Source organism: Mizuhopecten yessoensis, unplaced genomic scaffold (assembly GCF_002113885.1).
Source record: "Mizuhopecten yessoensis strain PY_sf001 unplaced genomic scaffold, ASM211388v2 scaffold5325, whole genome shotgun sequence".
In the NCBI taxonomy this organism is placed as follows: domain Eukaryota; kingdom Metazoa; phylum Mollusca; class Bivalvia; order Pectinida; family Pectinidae; genus Mizuhopecten; species Mizuhopecten yessoensis.
The window spans coordinates 384604-411999 of NW_018405992.1; the positions used below are offsets into that span (position 1 = coordinate 384604).

Below are 27396 nucleotides of genomic sequence, written 5' to 3' on the forward strand. Positions count from 1 at the left end.
TCACTATGGTGCTCCCCACTTTTGACATCTTCAAAAGTCTGCATGGGATCCCTAATGTGACAAGTGGTTGTGTTTCACATCTTCCCTCAGTATATTCTAAGCAGATTTTGGATAATTGATTTTTGAAATGGAGAGAAGTGATATTATTCATTTGCATCAAGTTGCAAAATGTCCATTAGGATAAGTATTAGAAAAGAAAAGTGGAAAACCCAAACAACCATCCCTGCAAAGAGATGGTGTTTTCTTTTCAGTGTGTTAAGCATGCACTGGTATAATCTACAATACAACCAATAAACTATCTTTAAGATACATTTTTGTTATTCTTTTAAATTTTGGAAAGCTCTCTAGAGTTAACCTTTGTTGAACTGAAGGTAAAGTGCTATTTTGACAGCCGTATCTACTTTACCACCATTAGACAATCTCAGTGTCAATATCCCATTTAGGATCCTCACAACTCTTGGAAACTATGCCAACATCAACACCAGTAACATCAGACAAGATAACCTTTAAGCATTTTGACGACAAGGATGGGATCGTACAGAAGCTATGTAATACTGCAATAATGTAGGCGGGTAATGGCTTAAGATACTTACCTTAGCCCGCTCTAGATGCTTTCTCTGCTCCGCAAACGCAGGTGGTGTTTTCAGAGCTGGCAAAAACATAGGAATAGAGTATGAACCTTCACAATCTGGAGAACATATTCCAAACGACACATACCAAGCACAAATCAACAACATTATACAATCACCAAACAACTTCAGCATAACCTATTGTTTAGCTTAAAGAGTTAACCAGCAGGGTTACAGAACAGTAGGCCAACTACATTTCATAATGACTAAGGAATACTGCATTTTACTTCCCTTTTATGTGTATCGTTTATAAACTGTACAGAAATGACTTATAAAGGATCTTTCCTATTAAGTGATTAAAATTTTGGATATGGGAGATTTTCTCAGGGAGGATATGTAAAGAAGATAAGTCATCTAGCCGCCCCTCCCTGGTGACATCACACAGTTAGGGAGGGGTAAGTACTTACGAGGATAAATGCCCTGATCCACCAGCTCTGATACGGACCGCCTCATCATCAGCTTGCGCTTCAGGGCTGTAAGGGAACAAATGCAAATTTTGTCAAATAACTCCTGACCGATAGACAAGAATAGTATCACCAATGAGTAAGTTGGTTGAATCTTGTATTCTTCCAAACATTTTGACCTCAAAATTAGAACTTTTCCCTGTAAAGTAACTCAACTTTATGATCATCTCCAAGTAAGTGACCAAACTAATATTTAAATGCATATAGAACTTGTTTAGACTATTACAGTAATGATTTGTTTACGTTAATTTAACCTTGAACTTAAATCTTTGTCCCAAATAGTGACAAAAGGATAGCTTCATCTTTTGACAGGTTTTGAAGCAAACGACAGCGACATCTATTGGATGTAATGCATATCAAACTGGATTATACTTAAAGTCAGACTGTTATACAAGATATGTGTTTATTCTAACCAAAAGGAATCCGTCATCTTGCTTCCACCACCATGAGTTATCAACTTTTAAAACAACATGCTGGTCAAGCCAACTCACACTCTTTGTTTTTGTCCATGCTATGTTGTATTGACAACTCTTCTAGCATGGCCTGCGGACTTATAGGCTGTTCAGAGGGTGTGTCAGAGGTGTCCCCGCCCCCCTGGGGACTGTCTCCCCCAGCGGCTGCTGCGGCTGCCTTGGCCTTCTCCTCCTCCATTCGGCAGTCCTTACAGTAAAACTTGTGTATGTACTGGATGGCCTCCTGGTCTAGGTGTGTCCCTCCCCCATATAGGGGGGCCCAGCCTGAACCACTGCTGGAGTCTGTAACACACAAACATATCCTAAATATCAAACACTGTGTCACAGATTCATATTCACAGATTCACAATATTTTACAGCAAGTTCTACCAACTTTATTCCTTAATTACCCCTGTCCCTGTGACTTATAATAAACAGTGTCTATGTACTAAAGTCCTTACACCAGTCCCTGTGTCAAACAGTGTCTAAGTACAAAGTCTTCACCAACATAGGCCTATGTATCTATCTCTCCTTAACCATAATATATTGTACTTTAGTTCTTAGCTCTGCCTTCCAAAGATAAAACCACACACATATGCTACTACGACCTTCTGTTATAGAAGGGAACTCTAATTTACCTAATGTTATCTTACATTCTTGTGTTATATTTTCGTATCGTGTTCTATTCTAGAAAACATGACTAATATGTGATCGTGTTGGAAGTTGAGATGTGACTGGATAGAATTATGATATAGCTTATCTCTTGTGAACATTAGTAAATTACAAATATCTAACTTGGTAGTCACCTTTACCAGAATTTTCTTCCAAAACCAGGAACTTCCAAAACTGCTTTAAAATACATCAGAAGGCCATTTTTATCACGAAAACAGCCTTCAGAGATAAACACTCGAGCATAAATCAATCACTAAATAAGACAAGACCAGAAATGATAGAAAGTTTATTTACTCCAATGGGGATTGGCACTTTCTCTGAACCCAGAGGGAAGGTTAAAGATGATAAAAAGACATGTTTTAACAGCGTGCCAGCTGAGAATTATCACCAAGATCACCGTCACCCAAGCTCTCCCCGCTATACACTGCTTCAAAGCACTTGGACTGAACACTCTACCCAAACACCAAAACATGTTAAAAATCAGCCATCTAAATTTACCTCATCCACTGAAACATTCCTCTAACCTACCACAACAACCCTCTCCTGTATAGATGATCTTCTTCCCTGATCTATAAAAGTTCTGTTTTAGGGTCAGTACAGCGATACAGTTATTAACAACGCAATATTTATGCTGTGTACACCTATAAAAGTCTAAAACAAAACAAAGCTGCCTTTTGTTCTATAGCAACAGTGATTCAAAGATATTGAGAATTTTGTCCTTAACATTGAATAACAAAACTTTCCCTAACAACCTGGTCAGACTCAAAACCTTCCCTAACAACATAGTCAGAGTCAAAACCTTCCCTAGCAACCTGGTCTATGTCAAAACCTTCCCTAACAACCTGGTCAGAGTCAAAACCTTCCCTAGCAACCTGGTCAGAGTAAAAACCTTTCCTAGCAACCTGGTCAGAGTCAAAACCTTCCCTAACAACCTGGTCAGAGTCAAAACCTTCCCTAGCAACCTGGTCTAAGTCAAAATCTTCCCTAACAAACTGGTCAGAGTCAAAACCTTCCCTAGCAACAGGGTCAGAGTCAAAACCTTCCCTAACAACCTGGTTTGAGTCAAAAACTTCCCTAATAACCTTGTCTGAGCCAAAAACCTTCCCTAACAACCAGCTGGTTTGAGTCAAAACCTTCCCTAACAACCAGCTGGATTGAGTCAAAACCTATCCTAACAACCAGCTGGTTTGAGTCAAAAACTTTCCTAATAACCTGGTCTGAGTCAAAACCTTCCCTAACAACCTGGTCAAATCCAGTCAAAATAAACTCAAATAGCATCTCTTTTATTTGCCCCAGGAAATCCCTTCTGTTGCCAGGCAACTGCACCAAAATAAGAATTATGTTATCAATATGCAGAATGGACTGAATTTACATGTTGTGTTTTCAAAATGTTCTATCTTCTCTGGTTTGAATTATGTATACCAACAGTAAGGAGCCATCAACTAACAGATGAGTTTTCCTTATGGCTGGTTCAGGGAGCATACTGTTTCTGTAGTAAGGCAAGAATGCTCTGTATCAGTCTAAATCACTCTAAACATCATAATTAATTATACTTGCAGATTTTTATGACAATCTTTATGCATTTTTTACATTTACATTTAAAATCTATCACATTTCATATGGATATTATTTTATGAACCAAACACACAAAACAGAGAAATCAGAGAAAGGTTTCAGTTGGTCACTCAAATCCTGAGAATATAAATATACAGTTTGAGTACATTCGCTACTTCAGTATGAACAGACAATGTTTGCCATATTTACCATGAGATATGTCGTCCCTAGATTTCCTACAATAACAATGAGGTGGTGGCTCTGTACGTTTGCGCAGAGGAAATATATTGGTCAGTTCTGGTTTAGTTGGGCATCAAAAATGTACCAGGGAGCATCAAATGCAACCATCAGACCAGGATTCTAACCAAGGACCTCCCAACTTCACCCGTGTGCTTTGACCACCTAATCTACCTGGTCAGCTGAGATGGACCAGACCAGTTTTGCTACATTATATGATATCCCCATCAACACAAATACAACAACATCACAAATCTATTGGCTAGACAAATTGGCCTAGTTCTCCAGTCCATTATTATTAAATTAATTAACTTAATATGACACTCTTTGGTCTTCAATAGTCAGTTTGGCTGTAATATTTATCCAATGTGTCAAATTCAAATTTCCAAGAAATATCTAAACATTGTGAGGCATCTCTACATCATGTTTACATAAGTATCATCAGTGCTAATTAGCTGAGAATGAGGGAGCTTTGAGGAGGTCATGTGACCTGTCAGGACTATCTGGCACATCACATGATACAGGTCCCCTGGGTAACATTATGGCAGACTGCCCTACCTGGTGTTACATGTGCTTTAACTAAATCCTCTCAATATATACCACACACAATATGTCAGGGATAGCTCTACCTCTCAGGCATCCACACTTACATCTCAATATATACCACACACAATATGTCAGGGATAGCTCTAACTCTCAGGCATCCACACTTACATCTGAAATATTGTAAGGGCACGAACCAACAAGCCAGTTAGGCATCATTTCCCACATTTAGATTGAAATAATTTATCTCATTTCAAACACTCTAGAACAAATTCAGTATTTGGTAGAATAGGAATCATTGGTTTCTTACAATGAATATGACCAATGTGTTGATAGTGTTTTATAGTTAATATGACCAATGTGTTGATAGTGTTTTATAGCTATAAATATGACCAATGTGTTGATAGTGCACAAATTCTGCGTGAATTACAATCATTGTGACTCAAGACACACATAAACTTCTACATATATCTGTGACCTGAAACTGCCAGGAAAAATATTGTGAAAACAGTTTACACAATGTAAACCAGTCATGAACAATTTTCAGAATGTTTTTATCTTGCTGCAATGTCCAGATGTTCCTAAAACACTGCCATTGAAGGCACTGACCAACATTAACAGTGCTGACCAATATTGTGCTAGTAGAACTGAACAACACCAGTCTGACATATGGTGCCTATCTCCTATACTTTGTTTAAAGCCGAACTCACTCTGATGCTAAAACAAACCCAGAGCTATCCAAACATAAGCTGGTATTTATTTTGTCATACTTCACCAATTTCCTGCTCTGTACTTGGAGAAATTCTTTAGTTTTTACTTTTGTGAATCATGTAATTTTGTAATTAATTTCAAATAGATCTGTTCTAATGGGAAACAAAGGGTTGTGGAAAGCTGATGTGGTTGATGTTTCCTTGTGTTTCCATCTGATGAGCCAGTGTTTTTTCCACTTTACCAGTGAACAGTTCTACCATGTCAGATGGCAGGGCCAGACAACCTTTAGATGAGAGGGTTGTGTAAAGTACTCTGTCTGAGGCAACACATACACAGAGTACCCATATTGTCTTGCCATTCATATTTCCACTGAGGGCTTTGGCAGGCCATGGATAAAAACTACACACAATAGTGGTGTTATGTGGCCATGTCATTTACCCAGGCAAGCAGAGGGGAACCTTAACTGCAGGCTGCTAACATGGTTTGTCAGATGGAGATGATTGTTTGGTATTGTTTGACCCGACTGTCCAGACTTCATGAATACAGATCTCTATACTGTAATACAAACCTAAAACATCATGAAAAGTTGCCTGACACAAGAAAATTCAAACAAATTCTATGTGATTGATCCATTTAAGAAATTTTTCTTGAATATTTTCTTATAATCATTAATATTTTCTTCTTTAAACCATTCCAGACTTTTCAATTTTATTGTCTATTGTTTTCATTTAACCCAAAGGTTTTTTTTGTTAGGACTGATGGCTTTTCTGGTCATATAATCAATGCTGCTTACTCAAACCAATGTAATGGACATAACACAAGGCTGTTAAAACTCCTCTTATCCAGTAACATTTCCCATACAATCAATGTACATAATAAGATCAAGGTTTCTTTATAATAAATCATGGTAACATTTCTGAGAAACTGTTTAACGCCTAGATGTTTGCGAATTGTAATGTAGCTTCACCAGTCGGCTCAATTAAGTGACCAGTTTGGTCTAAAACTGAACATTGGACCATAAAGTCTCCTCACAAGTACACAATGTACTTTGAAGCTTTGTGATGACTAAGATCTGTCAAACATTTCAGATGACTATTCACTAAGATGACTTTCTAAGATCCAATCAGCTGCTTGTAAGTGATCAAATGTCAGAGTTGTGATCAGGATAATAATGACAGACTTGACAGAGATATAATTAAGGAAGTGAGGATGGACCACAAGGCAGCTGTACATCAGCATGTTCCCATGGAAACCTGACCACAAACATCCCAAGTCAGGGAGAGTCCCAAAACTCAGACATAAGGGGCAGCAGGCACCCCAATATCAGCCTAATATACTACACATGTCATTGCCTTTTATCCATGAAATTGTTTACTATTTTTATAAACAAAACATCCTCAGAATGCTGTAAGCAATCATAAATCTTTGAACATTATATTATATCTTGGATCAGAAGCTGAATATTTATTTACATCAAAAATCAGATAATCTCATCTTACACTGAAGAAAATAAAAGTTTTGATTTCCAGCGTAGTAAAATTTGGACCACATGTATGTGTAATCATTTGTGTACAATATTGTAAAGATGATTTCGGCTTTGTTATCTTTGGCTATATATAACCTACATCTGTTGCCATGTAATTTACTTAAAAAAAAAAAAAAAAAATCAATTTGCTCCAAATTATGCTTTTAATGAAATTCCTCTCCATTTTTTTACTATAATTACAAAGGGAATCAGGTTTTGATGTGCTAGATATGAAGACACATTTCAGGTTTCTTGCAAAACTAGAAATGTTTCTGAGAGTGACATGAAAAGATTTCTCTGATGGGATTTGGGTTGAAGATGAGATAACCCAAATATTTTACATCAGATAGACTTCCAAACAGGATACACTTACTAGAATCAGCACAAACACTTCATGAAAATCCTACCATGGCCTGGCAAGTTTTTTTTCCCCAAATACCTCTAAAAAAAAAGGGGTATCATACAACTAGCCAAAGAAAGGACAATATATGATTCCACTATCCTTTATACCCCATCACACATCCACTGACATCCTGAAGTTAGCTGGAACTCACACACACACAAACACACACATGTTTACGCTACAGACTGGCAAATATCTTGACTTTTGATTTAATGTTGTGTAAAAAAGTTATGTATCTGTCTGAAAGTGTTATCATTTGAATTGCTGACTATGTTTAACTCACAGCTGGCTACAAAGTTCCACTGCTACAGCCTTATGGGGACTCCCCCAGATTTAGGAAACTCCTTGTTTTGTGTTGAGAATCTGCGGTGTAACAGTTTATCTACATATCAAAATATTGCAAGCTTTACTACACAGAAATTTTCAAATATATTTTTAAGTCCACTCAAATTAAACATGTTGAATCAGAGCTGTTTGAGTTTTGGATTGAAGAATTGCTGTCTGTATATGATATTGATACTTGAAGTCTTTCAACTGATCAACACTCAAAATTTAAATTCTGAGAAAAGCTTTTGAATTGAAGAAAAGCTTTCCCGAGAGATGTGTAAATGATATTCTTATATGAACAAAACTGAAGTGGAAGCCCTGACAAAATTAAACCATAAAAGGTAACAATGAACTCCATCTAGAGACCACCTGTGTTAGGAGACCACCTGTGTTTAGAGTCCACCTGTGTTAAGAGACCCCCTGTGTTATGAGACCACCTGTGTTACAAGACCACCTGTGTTAAGAGACCACCTTTAATGCTTCCCATTGATATGATTTTGATGTCAACAGAACCTGTGTTAATACAGGTTCAACTGTAATTGTACCCTAGGCCTGGAATCAATGACTTTGAAGATACATGTATTGAATTCAAGCGTATTAAGTGCTTATACAAATATATACAAAATCTTAGGACTTCAGTATGGGCCAAGAGCATCCCTGGTCTCATCTTAATCATGATTTTAAACAAATTGAATACAAGCCATTTGAATTTAGACAAAACTTTTTGTTTGGCTTACAGCTCTTGGCAGAGGTATATAAATGTACTGGATATATTATAACAGTCTGTAAAATAAATTTGAAGTTGTCATATACAATATTTTTCCAAGATGTTTTAATGGAGGGGAATGACTAAACCTTTTGAAGTGTATCTTCTTATACCATATATGAATTTGACACTTATCAGAAGTAAACTTCGGTTGAAATTGAATTTTCTCCCTCAATGCAGATACGACTATAAAATTTAAATCTGAAAACATAAATAGATCAAAAATAGCAACACTAAATTGTTTAAATTTTCATGCCATTTCAGACCTCATAATCTACCTTTATAGGAGTTTCAGAAAGTGCCATATGAGAGAGGTAACTCATGTTTCATGTTAAAATGTTGAATTATAAATTTACAAATTTAATGTGAATATGATTGAATGTACCAGGATTAATTGGAATAAATGCGTAGCTATGATAAAGGTAATTAATTCTGATGCCATCTCTGATAGGAGCTGCTTAGATACCAGTAGACCATACCTATACGTCACTAGCCACTCTGTCCGAGTCAATTAGAAACGGCTGCCCTCATATTATCTACATGACGTACAACCTTATTTCTTTTTTTTTTGAAAAATGTCCCAACAAATATGCTATAATTAGTAACATATTGGTGCGTATGGTGTGGATGAATGAAAACGTAGGAGATAGAGAGAGATTGTAGTCTGACTCATCCTCATCAGAATGTGTTGCTGCTTATTACCACCAAAGAAAATACCAGGCCAATGTGTAAAACATGTGGTATGCTTCTGTATCACTGCACTATAAGGAACGTCTTCACTAGCTTTACTTACACTAATATCCCTTTTATACCTCCAGCTTGTATAGTTGTATAATCTACAACTCCCTAAGGGGCTGCACAGACCGATATCTACCCCATACTGATCCACCTTTTGCATTTTCCCCTTAATTACATTTTGGTAATAAATTTCTCCAGTAAATTTGTTTCATCACTATAGGACTATACCATTATATAAGCAGGTCAATAAAAATACTGTAGTCTCCCCTTCACAGGATGTACAGCAAACAGAAGATGTTGTGTCAGGCTGTTCTCAGTACTCTGCTGCCAAGACAACTACAAAAGTTTTTTCTTAGCACTGACCAATTTACCGCCATAAATAAAAGAATACCATCTGGAGTGTTTAATCGTCATATAGCTGATATCCTACGGACCTTGGTATAGTCGATATGCTATGGACCTCGGTATATCCGATACCCTACGGACCTCGGTATAGCCGATATCCTACAGACCTTGGTATAGCCGATATCCTACTAGTAGTATGGCTAGAGTTTAAGTGAAAAAAATAAGTTATTCCACAGTTGTCGACAGCTAAATATTTCAAATTTTGTTGATCAGAGAATGCTGTGTATCCCTGAATATGGTGTCAACTACACTCTTATAACTACTACTGTACTAGGTAAAAATACATGTGTCTCACATTAACTCATTTAGCCAATTATATTGTTGATTTAATTTCTAAATAAGTAAAGCATCACAGATTCAAGAGGATTTATTAGTAGAGGACTAATTAGTGTAAAATTACAACCTGAAGCTTTGGTAAGTGTGGTAGTCTGGACTACCAGAAGTCAGAAGTCGGTATCTGAGCGGGATCAGTTACATCATACTGTTGTACCAGGATAGTGGGATCAGTTACATCATACTGTTGTACCTGGATACAGTCAACTTCCAACCCTACTCACTCTGATAGTTGTTAAATTCTCAATTGAGTAATACACAAAATGGTCATCTGCTTTATGATTATAATATATATCATCTTGGAATGAAAACTTTTGAATTCCAAGAAAAATGCTTTTACTAAACAGAAACAAGTTTCTCAAAAACCATTACAGATGATACTAAAAGCCTTTTGACTGCGTAGTATTCCGAAATACCAATGTCAATCTACCAGACAATACGATAAAAATTATGTTGGTAAAACGATGACCATGAAAATGATATATTATTGCTTTCTGATCAATCTAAGCTAAAACAAATCAGAGCAATGCGTTAGCAGGTCTGATAAATGTGTTGAAAAACTTGTGATAAGTATTAAAACCATCTGGTCAGTAGTTGGTCAGTGAGCTGATCGTGAATTGACCATCAAGGTAGCTACAGACAGAATCACTCTTTCTTACTTTTGATGGTAGTTCAGATTGCAACAGCTTCTGTCAGAAACCAACTCACTGGAAGATTACAGCAGGGTATACGTAGCCCTTCACAGGAAGTGGCTGGTCAAGATCACCTGACAGGAAGTGGCTCAGTCAGAACTCTTTAATAGATGATTTTAAGAGGTGATGATGAGATTTCCATCACCAAGGCCATGTCAAAAAATATCCCATCTAGGTACTTAATCTTTTCTATATGTTTGTTGGAGAACTTTAGAAAGAACACATCCTTCCAATATACATGTGGAACAGAAGTGTAAACAGTGAAGTAAACAATTGTCAGTAGAGTTTACACGTAATGTATGGATACCTTAAGTGGATCAATAACAAAGCTTGCAAAAAGTAAACACTCACCCTTAGTGAACCAGTACCTAAAACAGACCGGTACCTTAGTGAACCATTACCAAAATTGGACCAGTACCAAAAGCAGACCAGTACCTTAGTGGACCAGTACCCAAAGCAGACCAGTACCTTAGTGAACAAGTATCCAAAGCAGACCAGTACCTTAGTGAACAAGGACCCAAAGCAGACCAGTACCTTAGTGGACCAGTACCTAAAGCAGACCAGTACCTTAGTGGACCAGTACCCAAAGCAGACCAGTAACTTAGTGAACAAGTACCCAAAGCAGACCAGTACCTTAGGGAACAAGGACCCAAAGCAGACCAGTACCTTAGAGAACCGGTACCAAAATCTGACAAGTACCTTAGTGGACCAGTACCCAAAGCAGACCAGTACCTTAGTGAACAAGGACCCAAAGCAGACCAGTACCTTAGAGAACCGGTACCAAAATCTGACAAGTACCTTAGTGGACCAGTACCCAAAGCAGACCAGTAACCTTAGTGAACCGGTGTCATATAAAATTTTCATCCCCCATAAAATACTCATCCGGGTGAATATTTTATGCATAAAATACTCATCCGGATAGGTATCTTATGGGGATGAATATTTTATAGGACACCGGTACAAAAATCTGACCAGTACCTTAGTGGACCAGTACCTAAAGCAGACCAGTACCTAAAGCAGACCAGTACCTTAGTGGACCAGTACCTAAAGCAGATCAGTACCTTAGTGGACCAGTACCTAAAGCAGACCAGTACCTTAGTGGACCAGTACCAAAAGCAGACCAGTACCTTAGTGGACCAGTTTAGTCATTCATTTTACATCACATTACATAACAAGAAACTATATTACTAAAAGTAACAGAAATGATTTGGTTTAAACACACACATTACTGTGACAAAGTAAGAGAAATGATTAGATATTCAGCACACTTCTGTAGTCTTCTGTAGTCAGAAGTTCAGTAAGAAGCACCACAGATGACCCGAACACCAGTACATACATCCCTATATTTTCACAGCCCCTCCCTCCTTAACGCCCATTCCTAAATCTCCCTATAACCCTCCAACTACACGAGCATTTCAAACAGACTATTTACCATCACTATATGTACTGGCCACTCGTGACTATTTACCATCACTATATGTAGTGGCCACTCGTGACTATTTACCATCACTATATGTACTGGCCATCCGTGACTATTTACCATCACTATATGTACTGGCCACCCGTGACTATTTACCATCACTATATGTACTGGCCACTCGTGACTATTTACCATCACTATATGTATTGGGCACTCGTGATCAATCTCCATAATAAGTGATCTGCACAAACTAAGCTTATACTTCCTGTTTAGCATCTTACACTGAGTAACAAATATTCTTTCACATATGTAGGTTTTTAAACATTACAATAAGTGTAGTAGCCATTTGACCCCTCTCTAGTGACCAGACCCCTCCTTACCTTACCTGGGAGGATCACAGGAGCAGTATTGACTGGTTAAATCATTTTAAAATACTTAATTGCAATGAAAACATCGATTTTTTGTCAAGAAATACTATCTTTCTACAGAATTCCTTTTTTTTGGATGTTTTCTCAATGATACAGGAGGCCCAGAAGGCCTGTATCACTCACCTGTTTCTTTTGTTACATGAAACAGACATAGGTAACTTCAGACGAAATTTGGTAACTAGAACACAAGACATTTTAACATCTCTTAAACGGTTTTTAAGATATTGTTGTTTGAATTTTGAAATTTCAGTTTAAAATCTTTTAACCTACGTTGACCTTTGACTGCGGCTAGCACTTAAAGTTGACCTTTGACCTCATTACTGTAACATAGAAAACGATTCATACAGCTTGTCTACATAACATATCCAAGTATTATGACTCGACCTAGTCCAAATGGTTTTTAGGATATTGTTGTTTGAAGATTTTAACATATTTGACCCCTGTGACCTTGAAACTGGCCAAATATCATGACGCTAGGTCCTCCAGTTCTTCAGAAGAAGTCGTTCAAGAGAAAAATTTGGCGGACAGATGGATGACGGTTGCCGAATGAAGGATGACGGACGCCGCAGTACAGCATAAGCTCATATGGCCCTTTGTGATAGGTGAGCTGATAATATCGGTTTAATTACCTGCGAAGCAAACATTGACTAATATGTCTAACATAGTCTTCTTGTAAGCCTAATCATTTCTCTGATCATTTTTTAATTTCAATCCATTACAAAACAGAACCAGGCACCTAAAACCCCTGTAACAAGGTACCAAATAATCCTGTAACAATGTAACTAACATCCCTGTAACAAGGTACCAAATAATCCTGTAACAATGTAACTAACATCCCTGTAACAAGGTACCAAATAATCCTGTAACAATGTAACTAACATCCCTGTAACAAGGTACCAAATAATCCTGTAACAATGTAACTAACATCCCTGTAACAAGGTACCAAATAATCCTGTAACAATGTAACTAACATCCCTGTAACAAGGTACCAAATAATCCTGTAACAATGTAACTAACATCCCTGTAACAAGGTACCAAATAATCCTGTAACAATGTAACTAACATCCCTGTAACAAGGTACCAAATAATCCTGTAACAATGTAACTAACATCCCTGTAACAAGGTACCAAATAATCCTGTAACAATGTAACTAACATCCCTGTAACAAGGTATGTAATGGTCCTGTAACNATGTAACAATGTAACTGACATCCCTGTAACCAGGTATGTAATGGTCCTGTAACAATGTAACAAACATCCCTGTAACCAGGTATGTAATGGTCCTGTAACAATGTAACTAACATCCCTGTAACCAAGGTAACAAATGGTGCTGTAATTAACATTCCTGTAACAAGTACCAAATGGTCCTGTAACAATGTGACTAACATCCCTGTAACAGGGCCCAATGGTCTTGTAACAATGTAACTAACATCCCTGTAACCAGGTTCCAAATGGTCTTGTAACAATGTAACTAACATCCCTGTAACCAGGTACCAAATGATCCTGTAACAATGTAACTAACATCCCTGTAACCAGGAACCAAATGGTCCTGTAACAATGTACCTAACATCCCTGTAACCAGGTTCCAATTGGTCTTGTAACAATGTAACTAGCATCCCTGTAACCAGGTACCATATGGTCCTGTAACAATGTAACTGACTTCCCTGTAACCAGGTACCAAATGATCCTGTAACAATGTAACTAACATCCCTGTAACCAGGTACCAAATGGTCCTGTAATATGTACCATAAGTTCCCGTATACATGCATAAACATACTAAACATTTATTTTCTGTGGGTGTTGCAATGCTGATAGAAGTATTATATTTTTTATGAGCACTGACAAAGCAATCAATCAACCCATACATTATTCTGCTGATATCAATATTTTCTGCATTTATTACATCAAGGGAATGGTTCCACATCTACAGCCTAGGCAGACTTCCAAGTGAACTGCTGGCCACCTTTACAAGGTCAGGTGATTGACCCCTACACTTGGACATAGATAACCTGGTAACATTCTCCTCATTATCTCCACATCATCTCCAGGGCTGTAGCAGTCTCTATACATTGTGACTGTGTGGTGTATATCCTCTTAGGTAGATTTACTATCACTGCTGGTTCAGCAATATTGTGGTGTAGCTTATATTATAGTGACAACAGGAGTTATATACACATCACAGTGACAACAGGATTTATCTGCACATCACAGTGACAACAGGATTTATCCATACATCACATTGACAACAGGAATTGTCCATACATCACAGTGACAACAGGGTTTGTCTGCACATCACAGTGACAACAGGATTAATCCATACATCAGTGACAACAGGACTTGTCCATGCATCCTAGTGACAACAGGAGCTGTATACACATCACAGTGACAACATGATTTGTCCATACATCACAGTGACAACAGGATTTGTCCATACATCACAATTGACAACAGGATTTGTCCATACATCACAATTGACAATTGAATAGCATTCAGATTGATAGACAAACATGATGATACCATGGCAATTCACTAGATCAGAAATTTGTTTTAACAAAAAGAAGCTTTAATGAAGCATCAATATTTTTTTCATCTGCAGTGTTACAGTTTTTATCCACAAAGTGTTATCATTTCAATCCACAAATGGTTACAGTTTCTGTCCAGTGTTACAGTTTCTGTCCAGTGTTACAGTTTCTATCCACTCAGTGTTATCATTATCCACTCAGTGTTATAATTTCTATCCAGAAAGTGTTATCATTTCTATCCACAAAGTGTTATCATTTCTATCAACAAACTGTTATTATTTCTATCCACAAACTGTTATCATTTCAATTCACAAAGTGTTATCATTTCTATCCACAAAGTGCTATCATTTCTATCCACAAACTGTTATTATTTCTATCCACAAACTGTTATTATTTCTATCCACTCAGTGTTATCATTTCTATCCACAAACTGTTATCGTTTCTATCCACTCAGTGTTATCGTTTCTATCCACATATTAGTGCAGTGTGTACATCGTACAGGAATGCGTTCAAGTGTGGTTCGTTATAACAAGTTTGTTTATAGAATCTGTCAGAATTGTTACATAGCCTTGAGGCAATACATTACATAACATAGACAAAGTACCCCGGGATATCTACACAATACTACCTAGATATAGGACTGCTGCTCAGCAGCCGCTCACTAGCTTTATCTTCATAATCCAGCTCACTTCGTCAAATTAAACATAGTTAAATCTATCCTCCTAATATTTCCCCAAGACATCACTTATATACACTGAAAATAGAAAACCCTGTTTTAATCTATAAAAACAAACTTTATGAACAATCTTTATTATAATGGGTGTGCTGTATAATTCTGAGATATGAACATGACAGATTAGTATATTATCAAAAGATCTAACGAATCATAACAGCTAGAGTATTTACATAGGAAAGTGAAAGTAGATTGCAGTGAAGGCCCGAGGGTAGTACAGCTCGTCAATGATGGCAGATACACCCATACAAAAACACTTTGGTAGCCATGAAACTGATTTATCAGTTGTGTGTCATTATAGAGCCCATCAGATGTGACCTTATCTGTACCTCAAAGTAAAACAACCCTCAGCATCCTTACTCACAAGCTTCTATTACTGAACCCTGTACTTCTGGGGGATTAAATGGACAGATTATGTCATAACAAACAGTGATCTGGCCTCACACCTCAGAGGCTGTAATCTGTGGAGGACAAATTCAAACAAAGCACTGTCCTGTTAGAGGATGTGTTTGTTGTTTGAGTGGTTTAATACCACCACTATAAATCATAACCTGTGTAATGTTATCCTCCTAGATAAAAGCATTGTAAGGTACCGGATTTCCTGAAGAAGTACTGTATGATAACTTTCCACACAGGTATAGACAGTTTACTTTTAAAAATAATGGCAACTTGATACATTCTGGTAATAAAGTCAAACTTCTTTGTTCAACAAATAACATCAATAATACGGTGTTTGGTCTTTTTTGATGTTGTTGCTACTGAAACACGAGTCTTTTTTTAGTCTTCTAGTTTAACTTAGAGTGATATTAACATCCTATCATAATGACATTCAAACTCAAATGTAGTCAATACTAACATCAGGTACCAGGAACAAGAAATGGTGATTAATTAAACCAAGCAAGACTTTCCAAGACATTCCAAAATCATCATGATGCTCCACACTGTTAAGTCTGCTAGACAGAGGGGCAGAATTTTAATTAACAACAGGAGAAATATATGAAATCAGGACTCCCTATAGACTAAAGTACTCCTCCCCAGCAGGGCTGCCAGTAACCACACAGCCCCTACAGAGGACCCCTGGGGGTCAGTACTAGTATGGTACAACATACAGAGTGGGCAGGGCAGTCTATCTCATACAGACATCTGCTGGTCAGTAGGGGGTCTAGGTGACCTGGCATGACATACCCTGGACATGTCTGGTCAGTCTGCATGTCCAGTCAGACAAGAGTGACAATCAAATGTCACCAACAATCTAGTACATCATGCTAGTTCTATAAACATGTTCTGTTATGATCCTGACTATTCCTTACTTTAACTTTCTTATTTTGTTCTGGGTTTAAACATTTTTACATCATATAAGATTAATGCAATATAGCCATATCCGAAAAATTACCACACATTGTCTTGGACCTTTCTACTTTTATAATGACTAATCTGTACTTCTTCTAAAACACCAGATAATGAGTTCTAATATAAAACAGGTACTGCAAACACCTGGTAACATTCTCCTCTAAACTATCATCTCCGAAATTAAAGATTAACCTTCCCTTAATATGCTATCCTACATTTTCATCTCTGGCCTGGATTCAAAAGTCTGTAGGCACTAGTTCTGAATAATCGGTAAGAGCATCTGACAGTGTTTTTAGAACTTTAATTGGAACAGAAGGTTAACCTGTGTATATAGGGACTTTTTTCTTTAGCACATTTTTTCTTCCATATTCCATACACGTTTGTGATGTTTTAAAGTTTAGCATAGTAACAAATGTTCCATGCTATTGAGATGTGCTGAGTATGCAGATAACTATCAACAATATTGTTTACGAGGACATCTTTGATGTGGCCCAACTCCCTTGTCCTCCCTCCTGTTATGTAACTTGTAACATTCACCTTTACCATAGAAACATTAGTAAGGGCCACCCTCATCCAGACACACAGGTAGACCTGTCAAATAAATCTACCACCAATTATGTTCTACACGCAAATGTAATAACATCACTAATGAGATACGCTATCAATTTTTGGAAGGATCTAAGCGATGTAATAGTACGGTCCAGCCTGTTTCCATCTTCTGCAGCTTTGACATCAATAACTTTACCTTGCAACTCATTTGTATGTCAGTTTCTGCCAAACTGTAAATATACTACCTGCCAAAGCTAGTATATTGTGTTCTGGGGAGTTTAGAGTTTTAGGATTTTGCCAATACCAACTTTCTTTTGCATCAGTGAGGAATGCACAAATTTATTGAACTTAATTACATATCATCAGAAATTGGCAAAACCTATATGCCTAAGGTAAATGATGAGTGTGAGCTTCTCAGGTCTGCCAAAATCTTAATACTCACTTTTTGAACTTCTGACCACCTCGAAATATTTTTTTAACCAAACTGTAAATGTTAACATTACTTCAAAAATGTTTTTATCAACATTTGTGAAAGACACCATGAAAACAGAATTTTTATAAATAAAATGGAATTGATGAAATGCAATTATTTAATTTCAATTATGTAGAAATATGTTCTGCGACCATTGAATATAATGACAATAAAAAAGAAGTTTCTTCATGAGATTCAGAGATTTTTCAAAAGTGGATAGTTGATTCTTGCCTCAAAGTTATTGCAGGATGATGACGGAGAAGTGTTTCTACAAACCAATTTGTTTGTTATCACTACATCCTATATGCAAGTGTCATGATGTGTATGCATTTTTAGTGTTCATTCAGTAAATGTGAAATGAACAAAGATTTCTACATTAAAAAAAATCCACCCTCTTTCACTGTATCCAAGGCTAACACCCTGTCTATGATAGAAGGTTCCCTGAGTATTAGGGCTTTCAGCCAGCTGATGTTCATGAGTGTCTGGTATAATTAGTGGTCAGTTTTCTATCTGGTCAGTCTGTCATGGCTGTATACTGTACATGTCCAGTTAACTTATATACCACTCAGAGCAAGCCCTGTGTTCCTGGATAGGCTAACAGCTTTCTTTGGCACCCTCCCATTATATTTCAAGGTCAGCAAACCTAACCTTGGATAGCTACTTAAAAACTTGTTTCTAATTTGTACTTACTTTCTTCAATTACTATCTCTATCATCTGGTCAATTAGAGCGTAACATGGTATCAATTGTAATTATAAGGGGAACCCTGCACAACATGCCAATTAAATCATGATACCATATCATCAACACTGAAAGGGATGACAAAACATATATATAATCAAGTATAGGATAATTGAGAATCATGAAATGTAGAGAATATTGACCGCTAAAAATATGTATAAGGGCCAAACAATCAACCTCTGATAGAACTGTATATTCCACATTTAATTGAAATAATTTCAAACATTATTTTTCATTTCCATGATTTTAGCAGCGAAATACTTTCAGAAAATATTTCCAAGTAACAACATAGCTAGAACAAAGTGGCAATAAGTACAGGTGTAAATTACACTTTGTAAAATTGCCAGCATCTTCCATAAGATGATGCATGAAACACAACAAAGTAAATAACATTGTGCGTTAATAACTTGTACTTACCGCCAACCGATGGTGTTGAAGTGTTCTGAACTAGACAAGTCATAGTCTATCTCTGTAGTTTGTCAATAAATACTTGAATAAATTAAATAAATTAAATAAATAAATAAATAATTTCACACTTTTTTATCTACATTGTCCACACTTTATGTACACTGTCTGTATGATGTGTCGCTGGTCCACACATCCCTGACCAGCAGTTGTCACAGACTGGATACTAGCTCTCCTGCCAGTGCTACTGATCAGCCAGTCAGCTGTTTACCAGACCAGCTGGGGGTCTATCAGCTGATATCAGCCCCTCCAGTCACACAACTCATAGGTCACCAGTCCACCTTACCAAGCTTTGGTTCCAGTCTGTGGTGGTAGGTCAGTACATCAACAGTTAAATGTATAAAAGCAGTTAAGTTCAGATCACAATCGTTGGCTGATATTATTACAAACATAGGATTCCAGTTTGGTAGTCCATGTGTTTGATGTCCTTGGTTGTCCTTTGATAGTTGGTTGCCTGGTCAATGTGTTGGTGTGGTGTGGAAGTGACCAGTGGTAACCATTTCTGACCCTTTGGTGACATTCGGGTACACTACACAAGTCCAACCCAGCTGCCTGGCCAGGCAGACTAGCAGTGTGCTATTCACTACCATCCACCAGTACCAAGGCAGGCACCATTCTCAGAGAGAGGGGAGAACTAATGTGCTCTCTAGGAAATGCTAATGATAACAGCTGAGTCTGGTCGATCCTACTCCTCAGTAAGTGCTATGTAGCTGTGGTATAATGGCATCCAGCTTACTTGTGGAGGGGAGAGAGTCCAGTCAAGGTATGCCTTAACATCCCTCAGTACCTATCCACCAACAGTCCAGGTGGTGTTGATTAGTCCCTTGTCAGTACATACACACAACAAATAGCTCCATCCCTTTACCTACCCTGACTAACAGGGCAATTTCATCATCCAACTAGGGTAGGGCTAACAGGTACAGACACTTCAGCCCTTTATTGTAGGGTCCCAGCTAGGGGAGGAAAATAGGGTCCCAGCTAGGGGAGGAAAATAGGGTCCCAACTAGGGGAGGACAATAGGGTCCCAGCGAGGGGAGGACAATAGGATCCCAGCTAGGGGAGGAAAAAAGGGTCCCAGCTAGGGGAGGACAATAGGGTCCCAGCAAGGGGAGGACAATAGGGTCCCAGCTAGGGGAGGAAAATTGGGTCCCAGCTAGGGGAGGACAATAGGGTCCCAGCTAGGGGAAGAAAATAGGGTCCCAGCTAGAGGAGGAAAATAGGGTTCCAGCTAGGGGAGGAAAATAGGGTCCCAGCTAGGACAAGAACAAACAACCAGAAACAATGGGCACTAGCTAGGGAAAGAAAAAACAAATGGCACTGCCACTGGCCCTGTTCAGACTCTCAAGCACTTCATCTATACCCGGCTAACATAGGGACCCAGAACACTGCTCCGAGAATCATTTTATTTTTTATTTTTAAGTACTGATTGATTGCTCTATATCCTTGTTCTGGTTACTGTGCCTAGGACAATTTCCTCCAGTACAGTTTGTTTGTTTGTTTGTTGATTGGTTTCCAGCCCTTTATGTATGAGGTGGGTGGGGTTACTCCTATCAGGAAAAAGGTGTCAATTAGCAATCTAGCATATAGGACCTTGGGGCAGTCAGGAGGGTATATACCAGCACAGGGACATATTTATTGGTTAATAAACACCATGGTGTTTGTATGTTAATCCAAAAGTTTAAAGGTATCATTACTGTCATAATTGTATTGAATATAAAACAGATTTTCTTATCCAATAAGAATTATTATTGTCCAATAACTTGTTTTACCTACCTTCATTTAAAACAAAACAAAATCAGAAATCTTTTACCTACCAGGGACCATATACATGGAACATTTTACCTGAACATGTTAGAAATGCACCCTCACTATTGTCTTTTAAACAGAGTGCAAAAGTTTTTTTTATGGACTTATCTTAAGTACTGTATTGGATATTTTATGCAATTGCATTTTATCATGTTTTATTCTATGATTCTCTGTTTTATGTACATTTTGGTATATGGTATAGTTTATAACTACTTGACCAAATGTAAGACGAGTCGTTGACTTAACTTTGTCATCAAGTATAAATAAAGACTATTATAATTAACATTGTGATCCAGGCACCTTTCACTGTTGCTGTTGAACTAAATGTCATTATGATCTATCTAGGGTAATGGGCTGCTGACCACTCCAAGCTCCCTTATTTTTGGACAGTGGTGTAGTGGTCAGACACTGGTGTTTACAGTCTATGCTGGTGCTGTAGATGGTGAGTTCCAGGCCCGGACACAAGTCAATTCACTGTCCTCGGTCATTATTAGTGTATCTTTGTTCCATATGTATCACACTGCAATCCATTTTCTTGTAGATGTTTTATATGAGGCTGTGTTCATTACAGTCAAATTATGTTTGACCTTGTTGTGTGAAGTTGTCCAGCTCAATAAACTCAAAACATTTTTGAAGTTCCATGTCAAAATTTGTGCACAAAACTTTGGAAACTGATTTCATGTTATAGTTTTTATTGGAAGATTGATTCATAAGTCTAAATGTCAGCATACCATCAAATAGTTCATATTCAAGAACTTAAGAATAAATCAGATTTCTGCTTTGAATGAGGTCATTACCTTTCTCATATATCATACCATAGGTATGTTTTATATAACACAAGTACCTGTGACCTGTCCCACAACTAGGGCCTGCGGGTCACTTCTACTACACCCCAGGATCAGCAGGGGAGGGGCATTTCCTGACTGGGTTTAGAGCTTGTCAGCCCTGGGGGCACAGGAAATGGTCCAGACCATTACTTACATCTTGTTAAGACCACAATGACCACTGATGTCACACCAGCTGGCAGTCAAACTATCTAATATTATAGGTAGTACTAGCTTGGTTTATGGCCACATTAGGCTGAGGTCTACACCTGTTGTTATTTACTCTAATCTCCACCCAGACTGACCACAGAACAGGAAATCATAATAATGTAGGACCATCCAGGCCAATAGACAACCAGGACCATCTCACACACACACTATACTCTAATTAGTCACTGTAAAAGACCCTCTCACACACACACACTATACTCTAATAAGTCACTGTAAAGGACTATCTCACACACACACTAGACTCTAACTAGTCACTGTAAAGGACCATCTCACACACACACTAGACTCTTAACTAGTCACTGTAAAGGACCATCTCACACACACACACTATACTCTAATAAGTCACTGTAAAGGACTATCTCACACACACACTAGACTCTAACTAGTCACTGTAAAGGATCATCTCACACACACACTATACTCTAACTAGTCACTGTAAAGGACCATCTCACACACCCACACTATCCTCTAATAAGTCACTGTAAAGGACTATCTCACACACACACTATACTCTAATTAGTCACTGTAAAGGATCATCTCACACACACACTAGACTCTAATAAGTCACTGTAAAGGACCATCTCACACACACACTATACTCTAATTAGTCACTGTAAAGGACCATCTCACACACACACTATACTCTAATTAGTCACTGTAAAGGACCATCTCACACACACACACACTATACTCTAATTAGTCACTGTAAAGGACCATCTCACACACACACTAGACTCTAATAAGTCACTGTAAAGGACCATCTCACACACACACACTATACTCTAATTGGTCACTGTAAAGGACCATCTCACACACACACTAGACTCTAACTAGTCACTGTAAAGGACCATCTCACACACACACTGTACTCTAATTAGTCACTGTAAAGGACAATCTCACACACACACTAGACTCTAACTAGTCACTGTAAAGGACCATCTCACACACACACACACTATACTCTAATTAGTCACTGTAAAGGACCATCTCACACACACACTATACTCTAATTAGTCACTGTAAAGGACCAAAACTAGCCAGTCCAGACACATGTCAAAGTTTTCTGATAAGATCATAATCCATGAATTTTTATATGGGAGGATTCTCTTACCCTTTACATGAATAACAATCTGGAGTGATCAATTAATATTACAAAATGAAACTATCTTATTTTTTTTACCACTAACTGTTATATTAATATCTATATAGCTACATATACCACATAGATATCTCCAATGTCAGACGAAACAAAAAGCTTTATCTGGATGTGTAGATAGCACAGACTGTCTTAATGTGGTTTCAAACTTGGTCAAGTGTCTAAATTAAACTCATATTAATTTTATAAACTTGAGCCCGACTATGCAGTAAAGCTATGCTGGTGAGATTTTGACTCCAACCCACTGTTGCACACTGTTACTGCTAATTGTAGACGAGGATGACCACTAATGTCAGACAAGATATTTCTGGAGTTTGAAGCTCATGTTTTGTAACATGGATGTAAGTCTGGTTATAAATCTCCAGGGAAATTAACTTCAGTCAAGGCAGAGAAAGGAAAGGTGTATTTATACCTCCATTTTACAACAGCAAAAACAGGAAGCTTACACACAAAGTCTTACATACTTCCATAAAGATGATGAACTACAGCTAATGTATAAAAGTCAATTCTAAAATAATGTCAAATGAAAACATCAGTTTCAGGTGTATTTTTTTACTGTTTTGATAAACATCTAAGGAATCCCAATAAACCAGAATAGCTTATACACACTTGATTTTTGCGTAGTAAGGTTTTCTGTTTCATTTGAAAAATAAAGCACTGAACATTCTGAGGAGAAATCCAACTATTATTCTGTTTATCTACTTATTGATATAGGATACTGTTATTGTATATAAAACAACAGAAAAAAATTAATAGAATATGACATTAATCAAAACAAATCCTAATTTTATTACGACATTGGGTACATCACCGGAATGTCATAAACTTAAGACGCTCTAAACTAAACTTTTAATAAAATTACAAAATTAACTCTGAAGGAATGTGTTGATAATGAAAGTCAAGAAAATGTGTAACCCTAAATAACAAAGTTGTAATATACAAACTTCTGCCAATTCAGATATTTGGCAGGAGCCTTAGAGAATCCAACAACCTCCTCCCCCTGCTTCCCCTCGCTTTAAAATGAATTGAAAACCCAGGATGTCTCCTCCCTCTACCCAGATGTTCCTACACTAGATATAACTTGTCCCCTACAGGACCCAGGATGTCCCCTCCCTCTACCCAGATGTTCCTACACTAGATATAACTTGTCCCCTACAGGACCCAGGATGTCTCCTCCCTCTACCCAGATGTTCCTACACTAGATATAACTTGTCCCCTACAGGACCCAGGATGTCTCCTCCCTCTACCCAGATGTTCCTACACTAGATATAACTTGTCCCCTACAGGACCCAGGATGTCTCCTCCCTCTACCCAGATGTTCCTACACTAGATATAACTTGTCCCCTACAGGACCCAGGATGTCTCCTCCCTCTACCCAGATGTTCCTACACTAGATATAACTTGTCCCCTACAGGACCCAGGATGTCCCCTCCCTCTACCCAGATGTTCCTACACTAGATATAACTTGTCCCCTACAGGACCCAGGATGTCCCCTCCCTCTACCCAGATGTTCCTACACTAGATATAACTTGTCCCCTACAGGACCCAGGATGTCCCCTCCCTCTACCCAGATGTTCCTACACTAGATATAACTTGTCCCCTACAGGACCCAGGATGTCCCCTCCCTCTACCCAGATGTTCCTACACTAGATATAACTTGTCCCCTACAGGACCCAGGATGTCCCCTCCCTCTACCCAGATGTTCCTACACTAGATATAACTTGTCCCCTACAGGACCCAGGATGTCCCCTCCCTCTACCCAGATGTTCCTACACTAGATATAACTTGTCCCCTACAGGACCCAGGATGTTTATAATTCTTCTAGGCCTACGGGAATGATTTCATTGCTGCTGTTGTTTCAATGTAATAAGGAATTTTGGCATATTGATGTAAAAGACAGAGAAATGGCACAGAAATCTAAACACTAAGTGCATTCGGATAAGCTAAGGTTTTTACCATAACAAACCTATAGTAACTATTCAGAGGTTTCTTCCTTTTATCAAAATAAACAAAATAGCATTTTGAATTTATCAGGAATATTTTGAACACTAAAGAAATCTGTGAAATATCTGGAAGACTAACAACAAGACAAAATGTTGGTTAGGTTAGAGTGTATATATCTGTTCATCTGTCAACAGCGACATGGCAACTAATATGAACAAAGGGAAATAACTCAGAGTTAGTTACACCTCCTCCAAGGGAAGGTTCATACTTCTTATATGTTTAATCAATGTAGCTCAACAAGCCAAAACAATTTAAAATTAAAGTAAGGTTTCTGTGTATACGATGGGGGAAACTCCCATCAAACAATGTAGAGATTTGTTATCAGATCATGTTTTTTTTTCAAGGACAAAATTTGAAAACAAACATAATTAAAATTATCTTCCAACATATTCCAGCACGCCAATGTAAGCGGGTATGACACTGTTTATAAACATGTAACCAGAATTAAGTAAAGCAATAAAACATGTACGCCCACCTTATCAATCACAATGTTTAGTTCTGAGCATTGCCCCACTACAGTTTTAATTATCAAAGTAGTGTCACAGACCCTTGAATAACAAAACGTTGTCTAAATATAAACTGGTTATCGGTGTGGTGTTAACATTGTCAGATAATTACGATTATAAAGCTAATGTTTAGAGAGTAGTGACACACCAATGTCTGTATATGTTTCGTATGTAACTCCACAGCAGTGCACGCATGCTGTTTGTCACCAGTATCTGTAGTGTATTGTGTGTGCGGCAGTCTAACAGGTTGTTTGTCACCAGTAACTGTAGTGTAATGTGTGAACGGCAGTCTAATAGGTTGTTTGTCACCAGTAACTGTAGTGTAATGTGTGTGTGGCAGTCTAACAGGTTGTTTGTCGCCAGTAAATGTAGTGTAATGTGTGTGCGGCAGTCTAACAGGCTGTTTGTCACCAGTAAATGTAGTGTAATGTGTGTGTGGCAGTCTAACAGGTTGTTTGTCACCAGTAACTGTAGTGTAATGTGTGCGGCAATCTAACAGTTTGTTTGTCACCAGTAACTGTAGAGTAATGTGTCCGGCAGTCTAACAGGCTGTTTGTCACCAGTAACTGTAGTGTAATGTGTGTGCAGCAGTCTAACAGGTTGTTTGTCACCAGTAACTGTAGTGTAATGTGTGCGCGTCAGTCTAACAGGTTGTTTGTCACCACTAACTGTAGTGTAATGTGTGCACGGCAGTCTAACAGGTTGTTTGTCACCAGTAACTGTAGTGTAATGTGTGTGTGGCAGTCTAACAGGTTGTTTGTCACCACTAACTGTAGCGTAATGTGTGCACGGCAGTCTAACAGGTTGTTTGTCACCAGTAACTGTAGTGTAATGTGTGTGCGGCAGTCTAACAGGCTGTTTTCTCACCAGTAACTGTAGTGTAATGTGTGTGTGGCAGTCTAACAGGTTTTTTGTCACCAGTAACTCTAGTGTAATGTGTGCCCGGCAGTCTAACAGGTTGTTTGTGACCAGTAACTGTAGTGTAATGTGTGCACGGCAGTCTAACAGGTTGTTTGTCACCAGTGACTGTAGTGTAATGCGTGTGCGGCAGTCTAACAGGCTATTTTCTCACCAGTAACTGTAGTGTAATGTGTGTGCGGCAGTCTAACAGGTTGTTTGTCACCAGTAACTGTAGTGTAATGTGTGTGCAGCAGTCTAACAGGTTGCTTGTCACCAGTAACTGTAGTGTAATGTGTGCACAGCAGTCTAACAGGTTGTTTGTCACCAGTAACTGTAGTGTAATGTGTGTGCGGCAGTCTAACAGGTTGTTTGTCACCAGTAACTGTAGTGTAATGTGGGCACAGCAGTCTAACAGGTTGTTTGTCACCAGTAACTGTAGTGTAATGTGTGTGCGGCAGTCTAACAGGTTGCTTGTCACCAGTAACTGTAGTGTAATGTGTGTGCCGCAGTCTAACAGGCTGTTTGTCACCAGTAACTGTAGTGTAATGTGTGCACGGCAGTCTAACAGGTTGTTTGTCACAAGTAACTGTAGTGTAATGTGTGCGCGGCAGTCTAACAGGTTGCTTCCATCTGATAGGACCAGTCACAGCAGCTATCGCATACTTCAGAACACATCTTGAAATCTCCTTTGTTTTTTTTCCATCTAGAATATCTCCATCGTGACAAGGAACGTCTCTTACTTCCTATCTACTGTAAAACTATGATTATACCTTCCAGTGTATCTTAATATTTGGTAATTAAGAATCCATCTGTTAACAATGTCTGATATTGCGGTTTCTT

The 27396-nt window shown here is 38.1% G+C and overlaps 1 protein-coding gene across 4 annotated transcripts in view; it reads right to left on the bottom strand.

Moving 5' to 3' along the window:
* The window catches only part of LOC110450564 (MKL/myocardin-like protein 2), a 54580-nt gene extending 34781 nt beyond the window's left edge, over positions 1-19799 (bottom strand). For all 4 annotated transcript variants that reach the window (XM_021498161.1, XM_021498160.1, XM_021498159.1 and 1 more), the window contains exons 1-4: positions 19082-19799; positions 1585-1848; positions 1037-1102; positions 594-649 (exon numbers count right to left, since the gene is read on the bottom strand). In XM_021498161.1, coding sequence (XP_021353836.1) covers positions 594-649; positions 1037-1102; positions 1585-1848; positions 19082-19124 — 429 coding nt within the window. In that variant the 5' untranslated portion in view covers positions 19125-19799. The remainder of the gene's footprint in view (positions 1-593; positions 650-1036; positions 1103-1584; positions 1849-19081) is intronic.
* Between the last annotated feature and the right edge of the window lie 7597 nt (positions 19800-27396).